We start from the raw sequence: 21,953 nt of genomic DNA, 5'->3' as shown, positions 1-21,953 counted from the left end.
TTGTGAATTTAGAGACGAAAGGGTCCAGGAGCACAAAGGCTTGCCCAGTAAGCCAGGCAGAGGCGGGAGGGGCTGTGGTAATTTCCCCAGCTATGAAATGAAAAAATAAATATTTATCTTACAGGGTTGTCAGGAGGTCTTGCATCATAGGTGCTCCACAGATGTTCCTTCCCTGCCCTGCTCAAAGACTCGCAGTTCTCAGTGATTCATACCTGGATGTTCATGAGAGATCTCAGAGGAGGGTTTGCGAGGGGAGGGGAGAAGGTTGAGCGTGCTGCCCTCATTTGGGGGTGGAGGTGGGGGACAGAAAGGGGCGACTTGGGGCTCAGAGATGAACATCTTTGATGTTCCCCACATGGCCACAAGGATCACTAATGTCCCCTTATCACAGAGGCCTTCCCGGACCACCCACCCAATCCATCACTCTGTCTCCTTCCCCTGCTTTCTTTCTATTCTCGCACCATCTCCATTGGACATATTATACATATGCTTGTTCACCTGTCTTTCCGGCTAACAAGTACACTCCATGATGACAGGGACTTTGTTTTGTTCCACTGCTGGGACTGAATCTCAGCACTGCCTATTTTTAGCCAGTCTGGCCTTGTTCAAGTTGTTCACCACTCTATACTTTTCTCATCGAGTCATTTTGATAATGAAATGTGCCAATAATAAAGCAGCACTTGGCACAGTGCCTGGCATATCATAAGTTTTCAATAAATGGCAGCCATTATTATGACTGGTTGCTTTCCAGTGAAGTTTTGCTTCCCACGGGTCAGCCATCCGGAGGAGAGCTCTGTGGCTACTCAAGGATTCATCTCCTCCTGAGTGGAGCTAGAAATAGAAGCTGCACTAATTGGGGAACCTCGAAAATCCTGCTTACCTTTCAAAGCAGTTGAACTAACATCTGTAGGACACTGGTTCTCAAGTGTGGCTCTAAAGTGGGATCACCTGGGGACTTTTAAAAAGTACTGATGCTCCGGTCCTACCCCCCGGAGATTCTGACATAATTGGTATGGCGGGTGGCCTGAGAACCGGGTTTTCTCTTAAGTTCTCTAGGTGCTTCTAATGTGTAGCAGGTTTGAAAGCAGCTGCCCCAGGGTGCCACCAGATTTCCCCTCGAAGGTCAGCAAGACGAATGTCTAATTAGGGCCTGGCAGTTAAGGCATCTTCCTAAAGGGAGTCTTTGCTCCCAGACCAACCTATTAAAAATGAGTCACTTGGGCCCAGCAGGGCCCCTCATTTAAAGGTTGCTGTTGTGGTGCAGCATGCTAAGACTCTAGCGCCCCACAGAGGAACGCTTGGGGGCCAGGAGCACAAACAGATGGGGAAACTGAGGCTGAAGCAGCCAAACATGCCTTCCCTCCATCCACTTGTCTAACCAGCTCAGCGGCCCATGCTGGTGAGGATGGGGGAATAGAGCTGGTGATCCTGGTACGTCTCCAAACAAACAAAACGTTTTGTCATGTCTGTGAACTGTGGTAGAATTCAGAGTTCATGCTTTGGACCCTGTGCGGATAATGTCCAAAGCTTTTTTTTTTTTTTTTTTTAATGTTATGTTAGTCACCGTACAGTACATCATTAGTTTTTGATATAGTGTTCCATGACATCCAAAGCTTTTATTTGCAGTGTAAGATCTCATTTTATTAGAAGACAACCACATTTCAAGAAAGCGCTTTTTAGGGGTGCCTGGGTGGCTCAGTCGTTAAGCGTCTGCCTTCGGCTCAGGTCATGGTCCCAGGGTCCTGGGATTGAGCCCCGCATCGGGCTCCCTGCTCGGCGGGAAGCCTGCTTCTCCCTCTCCCACTCCCCCTGCTTGTGTTCCTGCTCTCGCTGTCTCTCTCTGTCAAATAAGTAAATAAAATCTTAAAAAAAAAAAAGTGCTTTTTAAAAAGAAGCCCACCCCATTGCTCCCACTCCCCTGCTGTTTAAAAGTAAGAGGCAAGGGGCGCCTAGGTGGCTCAGTCGCTTAAGCATCCGACTCTTGGTTTCGGCTCAGGTCATGATCTTGGGGTTGTGGGATCGGAGCCCCATGTCGGGCTCTGGGCTTTTCAGGGAGTCTGCTTCAAATTCTTTCCCTCCACCTCTGCTCCTCCCCCTGCTCACTCTCTCTCTCTCTCTCAATCTCTCTCTAAAATAAATAAATAAAATCTTTTTAAAAAAATCAATAAATAAAAAATAAAAGTAAGAGGAAGTACATTGTGCTGAGTGAAAAAAACAGTCGCAAAAGGACCTGATTTTACTGGTACGGGTCAGATTCACAGAGACAGAAAGTAGAAGGGTGAGGCCGGAGGCCGGGGACTTGTTTAATGGGGACAGACTCCATTTTGTGAACTAGATGCAGGTGATCGTTGGACAACAATGTGAATGTACTCAGTGCTGCTGAATTGTACGCTTGAAAGTGGTTAAGATGGAGAATTTTATGTTAAACGTATTTTGCCACAATTGGAAATAAATTATTCTTTTTGGGGGGGGAGACGTACAGGGGTGGGGATAAATTATTCTTCAAAAAGCGATTCTGTTGGGGTGCCTGGCTGGCTCAGTCGGTAGAGCACGCGACTCTCGATCTCAGGGTCGTGAGTTCAAGCTCCACGTTGGGCGTGGAGCCCACTTAAAAAAAAAAAGGCAATTCAATTCTGTCATCATTTTTTTTTTTTTTAAATATAAAGAGAAGTAACCACATGGTGTCTGCAGGCCTATACGAACTTAACTGGGCTTTGGTTGATTTCCATGGAAACCTAGGAAGAGATTGTGCATTTCACTGGCCAGGATCCCCCCTGTGCACAGAGTAGGGAAGGAGCAGCCTGGATGAAAGTGGACAGCAGATCAGCATTGAGGGCATCTTGAAGTTAAGGACAGCTCAGTGCAGCTGACTGAACCGTACTTTCTTCACCCATGTGTATTGTAACTGCATAAACAGAATGTACCCGGTGGCTTACCAGGGATTGTCCTGTGCACTGGGCTTTTAAGACTGTGTGTTTCTTTCTTTCCTCAGCTTGAGAGATTCCCCGCTGCATATTTTCATGGAAATGAGTTTAATAGAATGAGTTTGGAGTCAGCAATAAGAAAGGCTCTTTGGCTGTGGTGTTATTTCTTTTAAAAAAGGCTTCTAACATGCCTGATAGGGATACTGGCACAAATAAGAATTATACCTTAGGAGGGAAAAGACTGGAGGAGGAAGGCCGCACGTCTTTGCTTAGAGGGGCCTCTGGGAGGGTGTTGTTTTTCTAAATGATCTTTTGATGAGTGTCTCTAATACAAAGAATTAACCCCTATTATAGGTCAGCCTGCTGCTCTGATGGAGAATCTGCCGGGCCTGGGAGCGAGGCAGATCGTTAGTCCTTAGGGCCAGGCGTGATATGCAAGATAAGCTAGGGCCTTGCTGGCCCGGGTGCAGTCCTCTGACCTGCAGCATCACCTTGTCCACCTGATGACCTGAGTGTGCATTTAATCGGTCCAGGTCCCCGAGTATTCGGGTGCACACCAAAGTCTGAGAAGCGGTGCTCTGGACACCCACCGGGGGGGTGGTGTTGGCGCATCTCTTCACGAGGTTCTCTGTGCTGTGCCTGGATGCCTCTGCTTGTTAGGAGCCCAGTCCTCCCCTGGACAGCCCTGATGGCTTTAGAGGCTTTTCTGATGTGAAAGGCAGCCGCGCTGCATATTCAGTTGGAAGGCGCTCCAGCCACACAGCCTGGGGTGGAATCCCAGCTTGCCACCGACAGCCTGTGTGACCCTGGAGAGATTGCTTACCCCCTCTGTGCCTCCAGATTCCTCCCTGTAAAAGGGCTATAATGAGAGTCCCTGCCTCACGGGGTTGTTGCGAGGATGAAGTGAGTTCATCCATAAGCAGAGCAGTTTGAGGAGCTCAGTAAATGTTAGCTGTTATTATCCTATTACATAGATTTCTGTCTCCTGCTTTGGCTCACATCTGTCCCCAGAGCCTCAGAGAACAAGCTTAACTCCTCATCCATATGACAGCCTTGCAAACGTCTAAAGGCAGCTCTCGGGACACCTGGGTGGCTCAGTCAGTTGGGCATCTGACTTTTGATTTTGGCTCAGGTCAGGATCTCAGGGCCGTGAGATTGAGCCCCGTGTCCGGCTCTGCACTCAGCATGGAGTCTGCTTGAGATTCTCTCTCTCCCTCTCTCTTTGCCCCTCCCCTAGCTCGTACACTCTCTGTCTCTCTCTCTCAAATAAATAAAAACTTAAAGGCGGCTCTCATGCCATCCACCCCCTTTATGTTCTCCAGGCTAAAGGTCCCCAGTCTTTCCCATTCCTTGTGTGACATCTCTTTGATTTCCACAGCATGCCCACCAGAAGGTCTTTTGGGAACTTGCCCATCTACAAGAATCACAGCATCCATGCAACAACCCGCATTGACCCCTAAGGCTAAAAATTTTACTTCTCCGTAGTCTGACTTCTTTTTCCCTTGACCTAGTTTCTTCCAGATCAGACAGGGGTGCCTCTGTGTGCTGCAAGGAAGTGTGGTGCCCAGGGGCCTTCCCAAGGCCTTCCTGAGCCCCAGGATCCTCTGCTCTCCAGAGAGCAGCATCCTGCTGCCAGCCAGACCTGCAAGCCTCTCCAGGCTGCAAGGGACAGGGACTGCAGAGCCACGTAGCTGCATAAACGCCCTGCCGGGTAGTAAGAATCCACAAGAGCCCTACCAGAGGATGCAGACCTGCCCAGGGCAGACGGGAAAGACAGAGCAGCCTCTCACAGCCTCCGCTGGAACTCCTGTCCTACCCACGACCCCTCCTTCCTCAATCCGCAACCCTCCATGGCTGCCTTGGTTCTTCCTGGTGTTCTCAAACTGGGTGGGGGCACACAGGCTCCCTGGGGAGCTCATTCAAGATGGAGACCGATGACTCCAAGTCAGTAGCTTTGGGCAATCTGTACCTCTCACCAGCACTTCTGATTCTCGTTGCTAGGGGTCTGCTAACTTTCAGAACAAAGGTCATTTTCCTCAGCCCCTTTGTCCACATGCCCAGATGTCTCTCTGTCCCCTGAGCACATTCTAGGTCTTCCCACCCTCTGCCTTGACTCACACTGGTGCCCATTGTCACCACAGAGCTATCTAAGATGTCTCCATCCATCAAGACCAGCTCAAACCTCATCTCCATGAAGCCTTCACTGACCCACCCGCTAAACAAAACCTGCCCCTCTGCATTCTGAGCATGCTTCTTCCTCGCTGCTTACCAGGACTCTGTTTGGTGTGCGTGGTGGTGGAGATCCAGCAATGGACAGTTTAGAGCATGGGCTCTGAAGACAGATACCTTAGGCCACATCCCCGTCATATGACCTTCGGCAGGTGGTGTTACTACTCCGTGGAGAGCCTGCATCGAGGGGCTGATGGGAGGACCGCAGAATGAACGCGTGTAAAATGCTAACATGGGGGCGGGCGCCTGGGGGTGCAGTCTGTTAAGTGTCCGACTCTTGGTTTCAGCTCAGGTCATGATGGCACGGTCGTGAGATCGAGCCCCGCGGGCTCTGTGCTGAGCCCAGAGTCTGCTCAAGATTCCCTCTCCCTCTGCCCCCCCCTCCCACTCTCTCTCTCAAATAAATAAATAGATCTTAAAAAAAGAAAAAAAGGTAAAATGCTAACACAGTGCTCAGCATGGAGCAAGTCCCACATAAATGTTGACCGAGATCATTTCCTTATCCTTCTGACAATCATATTGAATATTTCATCTCTTTAACTACATTATATGCTCTTTGAAGACGGGGATGGTTTTAATCATCATCTTCATTTCCACCGCACAGGGACAACACATGCCAGAGACTTCCTGTAGAGAAGGTGAGGCTATCAGAGTCCCGCACCATCCTGGCCTGGGAGTGGGGGGCAGCCCTCGGCAGCCATTCAGTGTGAGGGGAGAAACCAGCCTTCACACCTTGTCACACACACACCCCCCACCACACAGCTACAGTTGACTGGGCTTTTATTCTTCAGAGAATGTGTCCCCTTTTAAATTCTCCCCATCCCGGGGTGCCTGGGTGGCTCAGTCGTTAAGCATCTGCCTTGGGCTCAGGTCATGGTCCCAGGGTCCTGGGATCGAGCCCCGCATCGGGCTCCCTGCTCAGCGGGAAGCCTGCTTCTCCCTCTCCCACTCTCCCTGCTTGTGTTCCCTCTTTCACTGTGTCTCTCTCTCTGTCAAATAAATAAAATCTAAAATAAATAAATAAATAAATTCATTCTCCCCATCCCTGTGAGGGGCCAGAAGGGTGAAGTAGAAGGCATATTGGAACATGCCTTTTCCCCCAACCTTCTGTCTCCCAGACACAAGGGATCAGGCTCGGGGGGCTGGTGGAGGCAGACAGAGCAAGTGGCACAGATCTGGAGGCCCCCCCACCCATGCTGGCCGCGGATCGGAGCCCACGCTTCTGCTGCGAGTTTGAGCAAGGCTGTTCTGAATTCCTGGCAGGCAGCTGGGACTGAGTGCAGTGTCCCTGCTCCCTCTGCCCAGAGGGTGCTCAGAGCGTTAATTGTACCTCCCCTCTGGATCTGTTGGGGGTCCCTAATTACCCTCCTCAGAGGGCAGCGGCTGCTAGATGATTTCCCAAACACCTACGGTGCTTTTAAAATCAAAGCCTCCTGTTGGCTGTACCGGACCCTAAAAGGAAGCAAAATGGGCTGGCTGGAGCCATCGCTGAAGAAAGCCCAAAGGCCCCCAAGACAGGGTCTAGACAGGAAATCCTGGCCAGCTGCCTCCCAGGAGCACCTCCAGAATCGGCTTCTCACCAGGAACACCAGGGGACAGGGTGGTAGGAGGAAAGGGACCCTTGGGAAAGGGCAGCTCCAGTCTTGCCTCTTATGTGCTGAGAGGGGGCCATGGAGAATCGTGGCAGTGCTGGTTTCCTGTCTCCTCAGAGCAGTGATCCCTTATGACTCACACAATGGTGCACCACATGGAGACCAGGTCTGACGACTGAGGACACGTCCCTCCATATCCAAATGGAGCTGAAACCATCCCCCCCACTGCAGGCTCTGACAGAAAAGCCATTTAAAGATATCTGTTGAGCCCATCTAATTACTGATTTGTGAGCCCTTCTGACAAAACTGAGTCTCCACTCCTGGGTATTCTTTAAATATACATTTTTTTTTATTCTAGAAAGTTCTGACTTTCTCCCCATCCACTCCACTGAAACTTTCTTGAATTCAGATCACCAGTATCATGTTATGGGCCCCAGAGCCTCTCTTGCTTGGACACCCAGGGCTCATCTCAGCTGAGGGCAGGACCCCTGCCACCACCTCCTTCCCCATGTCTGCTCTCCCTCCCGCCCCCTCCCCCAGGAAGGGAGCCTCCTCTTTGTTCTCATCCCCCCTTCTCCAGGGCTCCTCTTGCTCCAGAACCTGACAGAAGACACTGCAACTTCCCAAATTCTCCTCTGCCCTGTGGCTTCTGAAACACATCAGTATGTCCTCTGTTTTCAAAAGGGCTTGAGGGACAAGTGACCATAAGGAAGCAGCAGGTTCTCGGTTTTCATTCCAAAGTAAGAAAGTGGGTGAACTTTCTCAGCTGCTGTCGTGGCCTGGCCCTCATTTCTGGCCCCGGGGGCAGCCTTGCCCATGCAAACATCTTTCTTTTACTTGCCAGGCAGGTGTTTCAGAAGGAAGCCTCCCTGTGTCCCCATTTCAGTCCTAGGTGCTGCAGCTAGGCAGGTGTTAATGACAGGAAATTCCATCCCATAAAAGACTGCTCGTTTACATATCAGAGAAAACCCCCTTCTGTTGCCTCCCCTCTGGGTGACTCTGCTTTTGTCTTCCTCTGGCAGTCTCAGCCTCTGACTGGAAAATCAATCAAGCCATTCCTTATTTATGACCCGCCCACCCAGAAGTGAACTTCTACGGTTTGGCTTGTGTCTGCAATTTTTTTTAGTTTTTTTTTTTTTTTTTAAGATCTTATTGATTTAGAGAGAGAAGAGGAGAGAGAGTGTGTGTGTGTGTGAGTGGGGGTAGGGGCAGAGGGAGGAGAGAATCTCAAGCAGACTCCCCACTGAGTGCAGAGCCCAAGGAGGAGCTCAATTCTACGACCCTGAGATCATGACCTGAGCTGAAATCGAGTCAGACGCTTAACCGACTGAGCCACCCAGGCGCCCCTAAGATTTTATTTTTTAAATAATCTCTACACCCGACATGGGGCTTGAAGTCACAACCCCGAGATCCAGAGTCGCCATGTTCCACTGACTGAGACAGTCCCATAGAGGAAAGGGTACTGCTGTCATAATGCAGAGCTCGGAAGGTTTAAAACACTTAATATATATTTGCTAAACAGATGGATTCTGGATTAATTGATCAAAAGCTGCCGGGTATTTGGCCTTCTTAACTTTTCATCTGCCTGGGTCTGTGATAGTGCTTAAGTCAGTAAAAAGGGCAATTCAAATGCTAAATGGGGAGTTACATCAGCGGATATCAAGACCATCCCTAGGATCTCCCACTGCCTCCCTTCAGTCTGAATTGTCTCACCTTGACCTCCCAAATGGGTCTACCTTCTCTATTTAGAGAGACTGTTCCAGGTCATCCAAATGGACACCTCCCAGGTTACACTGTTGGCCCAACTTCCTGAATTACATAGAGAACAATTTCTGAGTTGCCTGGCTATATTTTCCATTCTGTGCTAAACCACTTACATCCCCACCAAATCTTGTAGGGAGGGATTCCGTCCCAGCCCACAAATCCTTGAGCAGTGGCTGAAATCAGCTAGGACATTTATGCCCCCAAAAAGACACTGTGGATCTTAAAAAAAAAAAAAAAAAAAAAAAGAGACACTGTGGAGCTCCCAGAATCCTCTGGGCCAACCAGAGCTGCATCCACTCTGCCATTTAGGGCTGTTGCCATACGCCCTTCACCTGCACCTGTTATGAAGCTGGCCTTCTGCATTGTCAGCAGGGGCTTGGCGTCTCTGGCATCGTAGCCACATTAATTCTAATCCTTAGCACCAAAGTAATTGGCTTGATTTCAAATGTATGGCTATTGCTGAGATTCAGCCACTGGATCAATGAAATTCCAGGTTCTCATCACTACTCTGTTGTTGGTGGTAATGAACTTGAGTTTGGCTCCTATGTATCGAGCTTTTGACTAGACGAGGGAAAATTTGTTTTGCATAGTTACGTCAAGTTGGGGTGGGAAAGCCTTCCTTCCAAAATAGTGGTATCTTGCCTCCTTATCCACAGAGGAGAACCCCTGGGCTTCAGGGAAGGCTCCAGAGTGAAAGGATCCCGGATGGCGTGCTGTCTTCGGGTGGAAAGAAACAAGAAGGCACTTGGGGGAGAGGGCATCTCTGCACGTGGCTGACCATCGGAACTGGGGGTTTTGTCTTCCAGGGTTATCTGTCAGAAGGGCTGGTAACCAAGTGGTACCGCTCACCGCGCCTGCTCCTCTCCCCGAACAACTACACCAAAGCCATCGACATGTGGGCCGCCGGCTGCATCCTGGCCGAGATGCTCACGGGGAGGATGCTCTTTGCTGGTAAGTCACTAACCATGCCATCTTCCTTCTCCTCTGGTGTGTTCTATAAAAAGGGAGAACTGATTGAAAGAAAAAAAACCCCACAAACAAACCAAAAAACCATGCTAACCACAAAACATCCTAGTCTTTCTCTTTAAAATGACCTGTATGGCTTTATGGACTTACTTGGAGGCCCCTTATCATTTCTGGCAAAATACTGGAAAGGCTAAAAATAGCCTTTTGAGGGCAGAACCTTTAAAATCAAGTAACTACTTCTGTTCAGACACCTTGAGATTGACTGCTGGAAACATCCATCCTACATTTTCAGCCCCTTCCTCTTCTCTCCCTGCCACTGTGAGCAGTCAGTCTGGAGTGTTCATTTGGTGAGGGGACCCCACAAGGGGCTCCCAGAGTCCCTGAACTGACCCTCCATGAGCCCACTCGGGGGGGGAGGCTGAAGGGACCGCTTCTGTGCAGAGCCTGAGCCGTAGACCCCTGCTGGGGTAGCATCCGCTCGGTGCTCCGCCGGGTGTCGTTGGGGGACACGGAGGAGCCCCAGCATAGGCCGCCGGCTTCTGGCAGATTGGAATCCTGTAGGAATCGGTGGTACGGGGAGGGCACTCTGAGCAGCTAGATGAATCTGGGGACTTCTCAAAGATAGAAAGTCTTGGTTAAGGATTTAAACTGGTAGAAGTAAGTGGAAAGGCTACTCAAGCAAAAAGAGAAAATGGAAGCAATGGGAGTAAGAACAGCCTGTGGGTCGAGGGGGACAGCGAGGGGAGAGACCTGACCCCCACCAGCAGCTCCAGAGCGCTGAGAGAGCGTCAGGGCAGCAAAGACGAGTTGCGTTTCTGAGACTCATAAAGACTGAAGCTTCTTATGGCCGAGCATCCAGCCTGATGCCTGGCAGGGAGAAGGTGCTCAGTAAGTCATTATTTAGTGAGGGAATGAAGGAGCAAAGGAGAATAAACGCCTGACTCCATCCTGTCCCAGCACACTTCTTCCACGGACCTGGCATAGCCTGTCTGGCTGACTCAGTCTATATCAGACGGGTCCATTCCAGAGGCAGAGACATTTGATAAAGCCAAGCCCCAGAGATGGCAAGCAACCTGCTTATAGTCACACAGCAAGTTAGTGGCCGAGTGAGGACCAGAACCCAGGTCCCCTGGCACCCAGTGCTGCTCCCAACGGCCTGCGCCGCCCCTCCCCGGCCTCCCAGAACCACACTGGGGCTTCCGTCACCCCAGCCACTTGGGCAACACACTTAACCATCTGGTGTTTGGCTCCCCAGGGGCTCACGAGCTGGAGCAGATGCAGCTCATCCTAGAGACCATCCCTGTGATCCGGGAGGAGGACAAAGATGAGCTGCTCAGGGTGATGCCTTCCTTCGTCAGCAGCAGCTGGGAGGTGAAGAGGCCGCTGCGCAAGCTGCTCCCCGAAGTGAACAGCGAAGGTACCTCGGCTTGCAGCATGGCCAGCCTCCAGGAGGCTGCGCTCTGGCTTCGCCCTGGGGGGCCGGGCGGGTGGTCTCCTTCCGGAACGACCAAGCCTAGTCCCAGACAGAGAGGCCAAGGCCACGCCACTGTGGCGGGAATTTGCCCTAGCTACTTCCAGACTGAGCGTCATTGGCCCCTGGAGTTCGGCCATCAGGCAACTCTCCAGGCCGTGCTTGGTGGTCTTCCAGAGTCTACCCCCGTCTTTGCTTCCTTTTCCTTCTCGTCTTTCTCACTTGCCTTCCTCCCTCTCCTCCTTCATCTCCCTCTCCCTTGTTCCCCTTGATGATGTGGTGCAGAGAACATGAGTTTTACGAGCTTGAGACCCAGACCCAGACTCAATTCCCAGGTGCATCGGGAGTAGCTGTTTGGCCTTGAGCAAGTTTCCTAACCTCTCTGCATCTCAGTTTCCTTAACTGTAAAAGGGGTACAGTAATTCATGTCACATGGGGACATCGTGACGGGTAAGTAAAACAGAATGTGTAAAGCCCCGGGCAGAGGACAGTTGCTCCATCATCTTAAATGTTAACATTAGGGGCGCCTGGGTGGCTCAGTCAGTTAAGCATCTGCCTTCGGCTCAGGTCATGATCTCAGGGTCCTGAGATCGAGCCCCACACCGGGCTCCCTGCTCGGCCAGGAGCCTGCTTCTCCCACTCCCTCTGCCCCTCCCCCTACTCGTGCTTGTTCTCTCTCTCAAATAAACAAAATCTTTAAATAAAACTTCAGCATTATCACTGGGCCTCATACCTATCAGAAGCTTCCCTACCTATGTTAGGTAGGATACAGGTTCAGCCAGTTGGAGGAGACACCCAAATTCTTAGTGGCTTAAATAAGATTTATTTCTTATTTAAGAAAAAAGAAGTTAAGAAGCGTATTTCTCTCTTCTATAATAATCACAAAGCAGAGAGTCCAGGGCCAAGACAGTGAGCCTGCTCTACAAAGTCATCCAGGGGCCCAGGCCCCTTCCATCTTGTTCAGCCATCCTTGGGTACTGCCCTTACTACCTGGAGGAAGGTGGGGAAGGAGGGCAGGTCCGCTTGCCCTTAAGGTCATGAGCCGGAATTTGGACACCTCCCTTCCACTCATGTTTTATTGACCAGAACTTAGTCCCGTGGCCCCAGCTCACTGCAGTGGAGGTGGTGAAATAGGTATTTATTCCCCACCACTCGGTGTCCATTATTACGAATGAGACCGTCAAGAAACCAAGAACTTGGACCACCACTGTCTTCTAACAATGTCCTTGGCCATGATCCCCACTCAATCATAAGCTGCCTCAGTTTTCTCTTCATTAAAGGGGAGGAGGGATCATTTCATTCACCACAAATTAAGACTCAGCCCATCTATATTTGTGTCCTAGGGCCCTGTAGAAATCCCACCATGAGACAAGAGGTGCATTCACCTCTCAGGACTTCTGGATCAGGGACGTGTCACCCCCTCCCCTCCCCCAAGCAACCACACACACAGCAGCCCCTCGGTGCCTTGGCTGTCAGAGTGGTGGGCTGTTTCTCAGCAAAATCAGAGTTGGTCCCGATAGGAGATAAAGCTCCTCACTGTTGTCAGCAGCATCCCCCGACGTGTATTAAGCCACCACAGTGCTAGAGATGGAAGTTCAGAGACAGGACAGGTGCACTCGCTGGGAAGATGGTGAGAACAAAGAGGTGAGGTGAGAACAAAGACTGAGGAACACATCCTAAGGGGCCAGCAAGAGCCCCGGGTATTTGGGGGAGAGGAAGGGAGCAGAGAGGGACAGAGAAGCTGGCCAGGGGGACATGGTGAGGCCCGGATCAGCAGGACGAGTCACAGACCTGTTGGTAGGAAGTGAGGCTGGAGAGGTGAGAAAGGCCGAGAGGCCAGTGAGTTTGGACTTGATCCTGTAGCTGAACAGGTGTTCACTAAAGCCACGCTTGCTCCACTCTCCCGATCTACCAAAACTCAACTCCAACCAAAACTCTCTCGCCGGCCTCTGGCCTTGAAAAGAGGTCTCCAGCTGACCTCTGGCTTTAGGAGAATGAGGGGTCCCAGGAATTAAAATATCGGTGGGGAGAGGGCACCAAGCCCCCGCACCCAGGAGAGCCGGCTGGTGACCTGCGGTCCCTCCGTCCGCTGTACATCAGAGGCCCCACAGGCCTGGGAAGAGGCAGAATGTCCTCTGGCTGTAGCCCCCAGAGGCTCAAAGGGCAGCCTGAGTGACTGTCCCCCAGCAGCTGACACAGCCGCCGGAGCAGGACGAGGGAGACAGGCCCCGAGACCATCATATCGAGGCCTCACTTCTGAGGTCCATTTAATCTACGAAGTAAATGTGTCACAAGTAACAAATCTGATGAGGAAACCTAATACGGAAACAAGTAAAAGGAGTGCTCTGGGTGAAGCAGGGTCGGGGACCTCAGGGCCCACCTGCCTCTCAGTCTCCAGAGATGCCCCTGAGGATCCTTCCAGAACCCCGGGGGCTTGGGGAAGTCCCGTTTGAGTTCACTGGGCCACAGGAAGGTGACAGGATGGTACGGAAGTCTCATTATATTAGAAATGCCTTCAGAACATGTGGGGAGGTTGAGCCCAGAGAAGAGGAGTTGGGGATTGGGGAGGGTATGGTGGTTTCTGTATTGAGAAAAACAAAGCTAGTGCCATGGCAGATAAATCTGGAAGCTCCAGGGTGACCCTGCTAGCAGTGTATGCACGGCTCACCTCCAGTCCGGACAGAGTGGGGGAGCCTGGGGCTCTCCCAGGACCCAGCTTGTCAGAGAAGTGTCTGCCATCTTCAACACACAGCTTTCAAGGTCCCCCTTGGACACCCACTTCTGGCCGAAGCCAGGGGAAGAGAGGGCAGAGACTCTTGCAGGAGGCTTTTATGCATCCAGCCTGGAAGTGGGGTCCACACCTCACTTCCTCCCCTGCTCGCCAGGCCCCAGTCACACAGCACATCGAACTGCAGGGGGCGCTGGGAGATGCAGGCCGGTGTGTCCCAGGCAGAGGGGCCTTGCACAGGACCTGGCTGCTTGCTGCGCCCTTGAAACCTGAGGGGACCGATCCTGGGGAAGAGAGAACATGCCGACATGGGGGACTCGCAGAGGGCAGAGCTAGGCCCGGGGGTAGAGGTTAAAGAGGGTAGATTTAGGTTAGAGACAAGAAGGGATTTTCTAATATTTGGGCTTCCGGAAGCGTCTGGCACCTGCTAGAAGACCAGCTGTCAGGAAGAGGAAAGAGGAGACTCGTTTTTACTAGAGTCAGTGGGGTAGACTTCGGGCTTGGCACTTTCCAACTTCAGGGTTCGCTGGGTCTTTGTTAAAAATAGTGATGCTGGTAATGATGCCTGCCCACGTTTAGAGCTTCAGCTCTCTCCTGTCCTTGTCAGAAAGTCCAGAGTAATAGGCTGGGCCGAGGGAGGGCGGCAGCCCAAAGAGGGCAAGGCTTGCCCAGCCTGGAGCCAGACAGGGCCAGAGCGGGCTGTGCACTGCGGAGCCCGATTCTTCCAGGCCCTTCCCATCTGTGAGGCTCTTTCAGGTCTCCAGCCCTGACCCAGAGGCACCCCCTGAGCCTCGGAGCTCTCGGCGGTGATCAGAGCTCCTGCTGCTTTATGGATCCTTCGGTCTAGGCGTACAGAGCAGCACCACATCCTCCTGGGGGGCCGTGACCTTCTGAATCCATCAATTTCCTGAATCATTGATGAATTTTCCTGCAAAGAGACCCAGGGATAGTGTGAGGGGCAGGGTCGTGGTTGCGCCTTGAGGCTCTTGAGCTCAGTGGCCTTTCTCCCTTGCCACAGGGGAGGTAACACGATTAGCCAAGTCGTGATTTAAGTGGAGCCCACAGCACTGAGAGGTAATGCAAACCTCCAGGCTAGACCTTGCCCTGAGATAACCCAGGGCAGAGCCCACAAGGCAGATGGCTGCCCCTACCCCCGCTTGGGAGAAAGGACACCAGTTCCGTGTGCAGAGCTGATCTGTAGCCAGTGCGCACCCACACAGCCCGATTGGCTGCCGAAATTTCGATATACTTTCATGCAGGTTGGCAACCAGCCACCACACAAGGCTTCGGCGTGTCCTTTCCTGTCCCCAGGTTCCAGCTGCCTAGGACCTCCCCTTGATCTAGACCCTAGTCCCCAGGAGGGCTTCAGCTTGGTGGTTAAATATTTTAATATCAAGCCCACCTGCCCTTGTTTGTCAAACCTCCAGGAGCAACGTATGGTAGGAAGGCTGGACTCGGGAGCCCTGGGCTAACAGGCCCTGTCGCACCTGCCTCACCTTTCAGTGACCTGCCTCACAGGCTCCTCCACCCACCCCAGCAGCCCGCAGTCCGCAACAAGTGGGAGTGGGTGTAGAGACACCTCGGCTCCCCCCGACCCCACAAATGGAGTCACCTCTGAGGTGTGTCCCATGCTGTCTTGTAGAGGATGCCTCCCCACCCCGCAGTGGGACCGAGTGCCAGGTGCCCACAGGAGGAACCTGCTCATGCACACATCCCGTACTGGCTTCTTCCCCCCTCCCCTGCCTGTGCTTCCAGGGATGGTCACCACACAGACTATCTACAGCGCAGTCTCTGTCCCTGGAGAAATCCAGGGTAAGGCAGACTTATAGCCCCGCACCTGCTCTTAACCAACGGCAACTCGAGCAAGTCACTTTACCCCGCTGGGCCTCTGTTTATTCATTTGTGAAGTCAAAAAAGCAGTATCTGCTCTGAATTCATCACTGGATTGTGATGACGGTCACAAGAAAGGAGAATGGCTAAAAACCTTTTTACAAATGGGAAAGTACAAAAAAATGTCTCTGCTAGGCAGGGCAGTGAATGACCTTTATGTCCTGTTTTGCTCCCTGTAGCCATCGACTTTCTAGAGAAGATCCTGACCTTTAACCCCATGGATCGCCTAACAGCCGAGATGGGGCTGCAGCACCCCTACATGAGCCCATACTCATGCCCCGAGGACGAGCCCACCTCACAGCACCCCTTCCGCATTGAAGATGAGATCGATGACATCCTGCTGATGGCTGCCAACCAGAGCCAGCTCTCCAACTGGGACAGGTGGGGTTCCAGTAGCCTCCAGCCCTGGAGTCTAGAATCCACGTTTTCATCCTCCCATTTCTGTTTTGCCTCTGATCCTCCATGACCTTTCCCTCTGTCTCCCGAGCTCCATATCCCATGGGGTGTTTTCCCCCACTTAGCTTCCTGCCTTTCTCTCTTGTCCCCAGGCACTCCCAGTAGATGAGGATGTGTGGGTCAGGGGCCTTCCTTTGTGCGACCCAGCCACTACCCCTTTCCTCCCCATCCTGAGTATACTAGAGCCAGGGCTCAATACAATGTTCAGCGACATTTAAGGAGTACCCATCACTGGAACGCACTTCTAGCAGACTGGGAATCTGCCCTAGAAAAGTAGACTGTGCCAGTGCACGACAAGGAGACAATGTGACATTTATTACCGCATAACACTTTCCCAGGGTCCTCATCGTTGGCACCTCCCAAGAGTGCCATTAAGGGGGGTGCCATTATTATTACTGCCCAGGGACACATGACGGAGCCACAGCTCAGAGAGGGTAGAGACTAGCACCTTGCCACACAGCCAATGCCTGCCTCGTGGGGGCCTCCTTGATCTGCATCTATGTCAGATACCGCTGAGCAGTCACAGGACTCTTGCCTGCTACACCGGGCTGGGCCTCCGAATCCTTCCCCACACGGTGTGCCCGGAAGTCACTACCAGTGATTCAGTGTTGGGTAGAACCCACAATTTTTAACAATCTCTGTGTAGGCATGTTAGGATTTTTCGGGTCCCTTCCTATTCTGATGTTGAGATCAGGCAGCTAAACATTTGGGCATCACCATCTGCTAATCCGGGGAGGGAGAGCCGAGAGCGGCTCAGTTTAGAAATAGAAGTCAAGGGCTTAGCAGCTAGGACTCCGAGGGTGCCTAAGTGGGAGCCCCGCTGCTGTGGGAATGTGACAGCTAGTTACATAAGTGACAGATGAGCAAGTTCTCCTTTTCAGTCATTTGACAGATGATAGGTTTCAGAGTGAGGAGGCACGGAGGGAGGGCCAGGGCAGCGCTGCTATTTTTGGACAGGTTTGTGGGTTTGTTGTTGTCGATTGTTGTTATCAAGAGTTGCCAGCAAATAGAGATTAATGAAGATTCTTCCTTCTGCCGCCCCCATGCTTTTCCCGCCCTTGACTGTGGTCCCTGCAGCCCCTCCCCCTCCACTCCATGGCGCTTGAGGGCACAGAGCGCTGGCCCAGAGAGGCCCATCCCGTGCTTATCATGGCTGTGGTGCAGGGCTGGGGCCAGGAAAACTGTCGCAGGGTTTCTTTGGCCACTGCCCACCAACTCTGACCATTTCTAAACCTGACACAGTTCTGCTCCTGACTTTCCCATCACACCTGCATGAAGGAGATGGGCAGTCCATGGGTAGACTCCTTCCTACAGGCCCTCCTGCTTTGGGCAAATGGCTTAACCTTGGATGAGCACCAGCATCCTTATCTGTAAGGCAGCGTGATCATCCTAACTCCACAGAGTCTCTGTGAAGACTTCAGAGAACCAATGTTTGGCCTTCAGTGTGTAGCAGCCAGGGATTAGGGTCCTTGCAAGTTCTTCCTCCTAGAAATCTCTGCGATTTCTAGGACCCTTGTGGGAGGAGGCGGTGTTCGCCTCTGGGGGTGACTCCTGCGCTCATGGTGTCACTGGGCAGTGGGCAGGCAGTCCTGGGGCCTCCCTGTGCCTCGCAAACCACATTGTGTGGACCGCTCTGGGCGCCTGCCCTTTCACAGCCAAACCTGCCTGTCCTAGGTGCATTGGCTTTTCCCGTGTGAGCACGAGGCATCCTGTACCGTGAGCAGCTGGTCGTTGGCTCCCTCCACACGGTTCTGCATAGAGCACCTGGCACAGGGAGGAGAGGGCCCAGCTCGAGCTGATGGCCCACACACCTGCCCTTCGTTTGCTCTTGGCTGGCTGGCTGCTCTCCCTGGCTGCAGGGCAGTTGACAGAAGGCAGAATTCCAAGGATCTCTGGCCTCTCCTGAGGGTGTCGAGAATCTTTCCACTTGCACTGCACTGCTGCAGGGTGCTGGGGGGGCATCTAACCAGACCCACTAAGGCAAGAGATCTTAGCATCACCTGGGGACGTGTTAAAACCGTGCTGATGCAGAGCCCCAGTCGAGACCTGCTGAATCAGGATGTGGGGTGATTCTAGTCTGAACCAGGCCTGAGGAGCACTCATAAGGGCCCTGCTACTCAAAGTGTGGTCCCCGGACCAGCAGTATCAGCATCACCTGGGAGCTTGTTAGAAACACAGAATCTCTGGCCCCACCTCAGAGCTACTGGATCAAGAGCTGCAACTCAGCGAAGGCCCCAGGCGATTTGCGTGCAGGTCAGAGTTTGAGGAGCGCTGCACTGGGAGATCCGTTTGAAAGGAGGCTCCAGGAGGACAGGGACTTTGTTGTTTTGTTCACTGCTGTGCCTGGCACATAGTAAGGTGCTCAAGAAATAGCTGTAGGGTATTGAATGAGTACAGAAGAATACAAGGGTTAAGCCAAAAAAATCAGTCCCTCCATCGGAACCCCGGGGAGCGGGGGGCGGTCACAGGACCAGAGGGACAGGGAAGGAACGGAAAGGCAGTCTGTGCGTGGCAGACAGGGATGAGGGGGCTTGGCTCCCTCGGGGAAGGCAACTCACCCGGGGGTCCAGTCACCCACCATTCCGTCTGTCTGCACCCTTGCAGGTACCCTGTGAGCCTGTCATCGGACCTGGAGTGGAGGCCGGACCGGTGCCAGGACACGAGCGAGGTGCAGCGCGACCCGCGCGCGGGCTCGGCGCCCCTGGCGGAGGACGTGCAGGTGGACCCGCGCAAGGACTCGCAGGGCAGCTCGGAGCGCTTCCTGGAGCGCTCGCACTCGTCCATGGAGCGCGCCTTCGAGGCCGACTACGGGCGCTCCTGCGACTACAAGGTGGGCTCGCCTTCCTACCTGGACAAGCTGCTGTGGCGCGACAGCAAGCCGCACCACTACTCAGAGCCCAAGCTCATCCTGGACCTGTCGCACTGGAAGCAGGCGGCCGGGGCGCCCCCGAGCTCCGCGGTGGCCGCCGACGCCGGGCCGCACGAGGACGAGCCGGCCAGCCTCTTCCTGGAGATCGCGCAGTGGGTCAAGAGCACGCAGGGCGGCCCCGAGCGCGCCAGCCCGCCCCCCGACAGCCCCGAGCGCCGCCTGTCTGCCTCTCCGCCCGGCCGCCCGGCCCCCATCGACGGGGGCGCTAGCCCCCAGTTCGACCTGGACGTGTTCATCTCCCGTGCCCTGAAGCTCTGCACCAAGCCCGAAGACCTGCCGGACAATAAACTGGGTGACCTCAACGGCGCGTGCATCCCCGAGCACCCCGGCGATCTCGTGCAGACCGAGGCCTTCTCCAAAGAAAGGTGGTGAGGGAGAGGGGGGAGCTCCAGGCCCCCCTGAGCGGAGGCCACCCAGGGAAGCCGGGCCTGGCAGGAAAGGGCTGGCCGCCCCCCACCCCGTACCTCCACCGCCCCTTCACCCCTCTCTGCTGCCTTGGGGTTAGCAAAACACAGGAAGGATCCGAGGAGGGAGCGGAATGTCCATTTCTTAAACTGCCTTAATAACTAGCCTTTAACCTCTGGGAGCAGGTTTGAACAGGAGCCTAGTTTGGGGGTTGATCACTTTCCCAGCGAAGAGGGGGCCCTTGCGTTTTACAGGTGGTGGGGTGCGAGGGAGCAAAGTGTCTTAGACAGCAGTCTGCAAGCCCTCCCACCTGGCCAGGTGCAGAGGAATCTTGCCGGCGGGGTGTTGAACCCGTCTGGCCGAACTAGCCTCACTGACAGAGGGACAGTGAGGCCCCCAGAAGCCAAGGGATGTGCTTACCACCAGGGCGAGGCTTGAAGCCCAGTCTCCTGGGCCAGTGTCTGTCCGCTCTAAGCTGTCTTCCTCTGCTGGGGTCCCTGTGGCTTTCCAATCCGAAAACTCGGTCCAGGATGTTTCTTCCCTGCCCATCACCATCTGACCAATCCCATCTTTTATTCAGAGCAATGTTACTTATATTCCAAAATAGGAAACTGAGCCAGTTCTACCCCACTGACCAACCAGATGTTTTCTGGTTCCTCAAGTACTTCCGTAGTCCCACCTGCCACGCCCCTGTATTTGCCGCACCCTTGCGTGGTCTGAACACCTTGGCTCAGCTCAGTTTGGGGTCTGTGGGTCCAAGAACTCATCTTCCAGGCCTGGGCACACACCTCCAGAACTCCCTATGCACTTTCCTGACACATGCACGGATGCAAGGTCATGGCCCCAGTTCCCCCGGGGATCTCATACACAGGTGAGTTGGAAGACAGCAGTTCAGTAACAGCTGCAGCCCAACACCCAGCCACATACACACAACCCACCCGCACACACATACAGAACTCCTCTCCCAGCCTACCTCGGGAACTAATGTTCTTGGCACGAATTGCTCATTTGGAGTCAACAAGGCCACGGGGTGCCCGCCACAGAGCAAATGTGTTAGGAGAGAAGATTTCACACGGGACCTATCGTGCTTCATGAATACTGACCTTGATTTTGATCATCCATTTAGCCCTGGCAAAGAGCGGTCCCTAAAGAAAGGCATGGAAAGCCAGTGGCCTTAGGGGCAAGGAACCCAGCAAGGTAGGAAGATGGGAAAGGCAGGGCGCCGCCCACAGAAGTCCTCAGGAGTCAGGCACCAGCGTAGAGACCCCAGGACACAGGAAGGGCTTCCAAGCAGCCACGCCCCTCATAACTTCAGGCTGAGTTGGGAGCAGGTACACGGAAGGTGTCCTCGCCCACAGAGCCTGGGGTGATGGTGTGTGGGCACAGCAAGCCCTCTGCGGAAGCATAGTCCATCCCCTGGAATGCGCCGCCATTCCCACCACTGGTATTCTGCTCCCCCCTGCACCCCCAAAGATACCCACAGGAGGTCTAGCCAGTCTGTAAACAGAGGACTCCGCAGCGTTGGCCCTGGGCTGTGTTCATCCTCACCTTGACGGCACCTTAAACCCATCAGCTAAGAGTTGTACATTGAAACCTGCAACACGTTAGAAACTTATATTTAAAAAGAATTAATCACACTGACCATAATTTTTAATGGAAAATATGTAAACATGAAGTGTTTGGGTTTCTTTTTCTTTTTTTCTTTTTTTTTTTTAAAGAAAAGGAAATATACACCGCTCCTCGTGTGCCATTTGTCCTCAGAGGGCGGCTTTACTTTTTTGGTAAAGGACCAAGCTGCTGACCTTGACCAGGAGTTCATATATAATTGTTATTATAGAGGAATTGTTATAACTACTCATGTTTTCAAAAGATCTATTAAACTTGATCAGGACGGGCCAAATAAAGTTTTATTGGAACACAGATTCCTTTATTCATTTAAGTATGCTCTCATTCATTTACATATTATGGGCAGTGGTCTTGGGCAGCGGTTGACTCATTGGAGCCTGGCTGGCTTCTCCCTGCATCCCTGAAACCAGGGTTTTGAGGGGTTGCAGTCAGTGGGAGGGGAGGGGAGCGGAGAATCTATATGGATTGGTAGTGAGGGAAGTGATTCCAGAACCACCTGGGTCGGGTGTGGTGTCCATCCTATAAATTTCAAACCATATCTCGGAGTTAACTCCAATCCTTCTGAGGAAGGCTGAGCCAAAGGTGGCACCAGTCCCAGAGGGGCAACGTCATGAGATTTGGGGGAGCCAACACCCACAAATGCCTGCCCGAGCCACACTTCACAGGTGCCCAAGAGTCCCCTCAACTGAAGTTCACCCCTTTGTAAGACCCGTCAGGCGCCTCTGAGCCCCGTGCTCAAGGGTCAACTCTACATCCATTCATTCACATATTGTCTGATCCTGTCTCCTGTCTTCTACTCCCAACACTTCTGACACTAACTGTGAGTTTTCCGTGCCAGACGGTTCTCCCGTTCTCTGCACAGACATTGGACGTGGTGTTCCGCCCCTCCGGACACTTCTGCCCAGCGTGGGGCCTGATCTGTGCAGTAAGGAAAGTAGGATGGGGCACTGGCTTAGTTTCCTTCAGAGGCAAA

At 53.0% G+C, this 21,953-nt stretch overlaps 1 protein-coding gene across 4 annotated transcripts in view; it reads left to right on the top strand.

Annotated features, from left to right (window-relative positions):
* The window catches only part of MAPK4 (mitogen-activated protein kinase 4), a 144,186-nt gene extending 122,912 nt beyond the window's left edge, over positions 1-21,274 (top strand). For all 4 annotated transcript variants that reach the window (XM_036078256.2, XM_078060307.1, XM_078060306.1 and 1 more), the window contains 4 exons: positions 9,316-9,460; positions 10,731-10,892; positions 15,744-15,945; positions 18,625-21,274. In XM_036078256.2, coding sequence (XP_035934149.1) covers positions 9,316-9,460; positions 10,731-10,892; positions 15,744-15,945; positions 18,625-19,321 — 1,206 coding nt within the window. In that variant the 3' untranslated portion in view covers positions 19,322-21,274. The remainder of the gene's footprint in view (positions 1-9,315; positions 9,461-10,730; positions 10,893-15,743; positions 15,946-18,624) is intronic.
* The last annotated feature ends 679 nt before the right edge of the window (positions 21,275-21,953 follow it).

This window comes from Halichoerus grypus, chromosome 13 (assembly GCF_964656455.1).
Source record: "Halichoerus grypus chromosome 13, mHalGry1.hap1.1, whole genome shotgun sequence".
Taxonomy (NCBI): domain Eukaryota; kingdom Metazoa; phylum Chordata; class Mammalia; order Carnivora; family Phocidae; genus Halichoerus; species Halichoerus grypus.
This window is presented reverse-complemented; position numbering and strand designations above follow the sequence as displayed.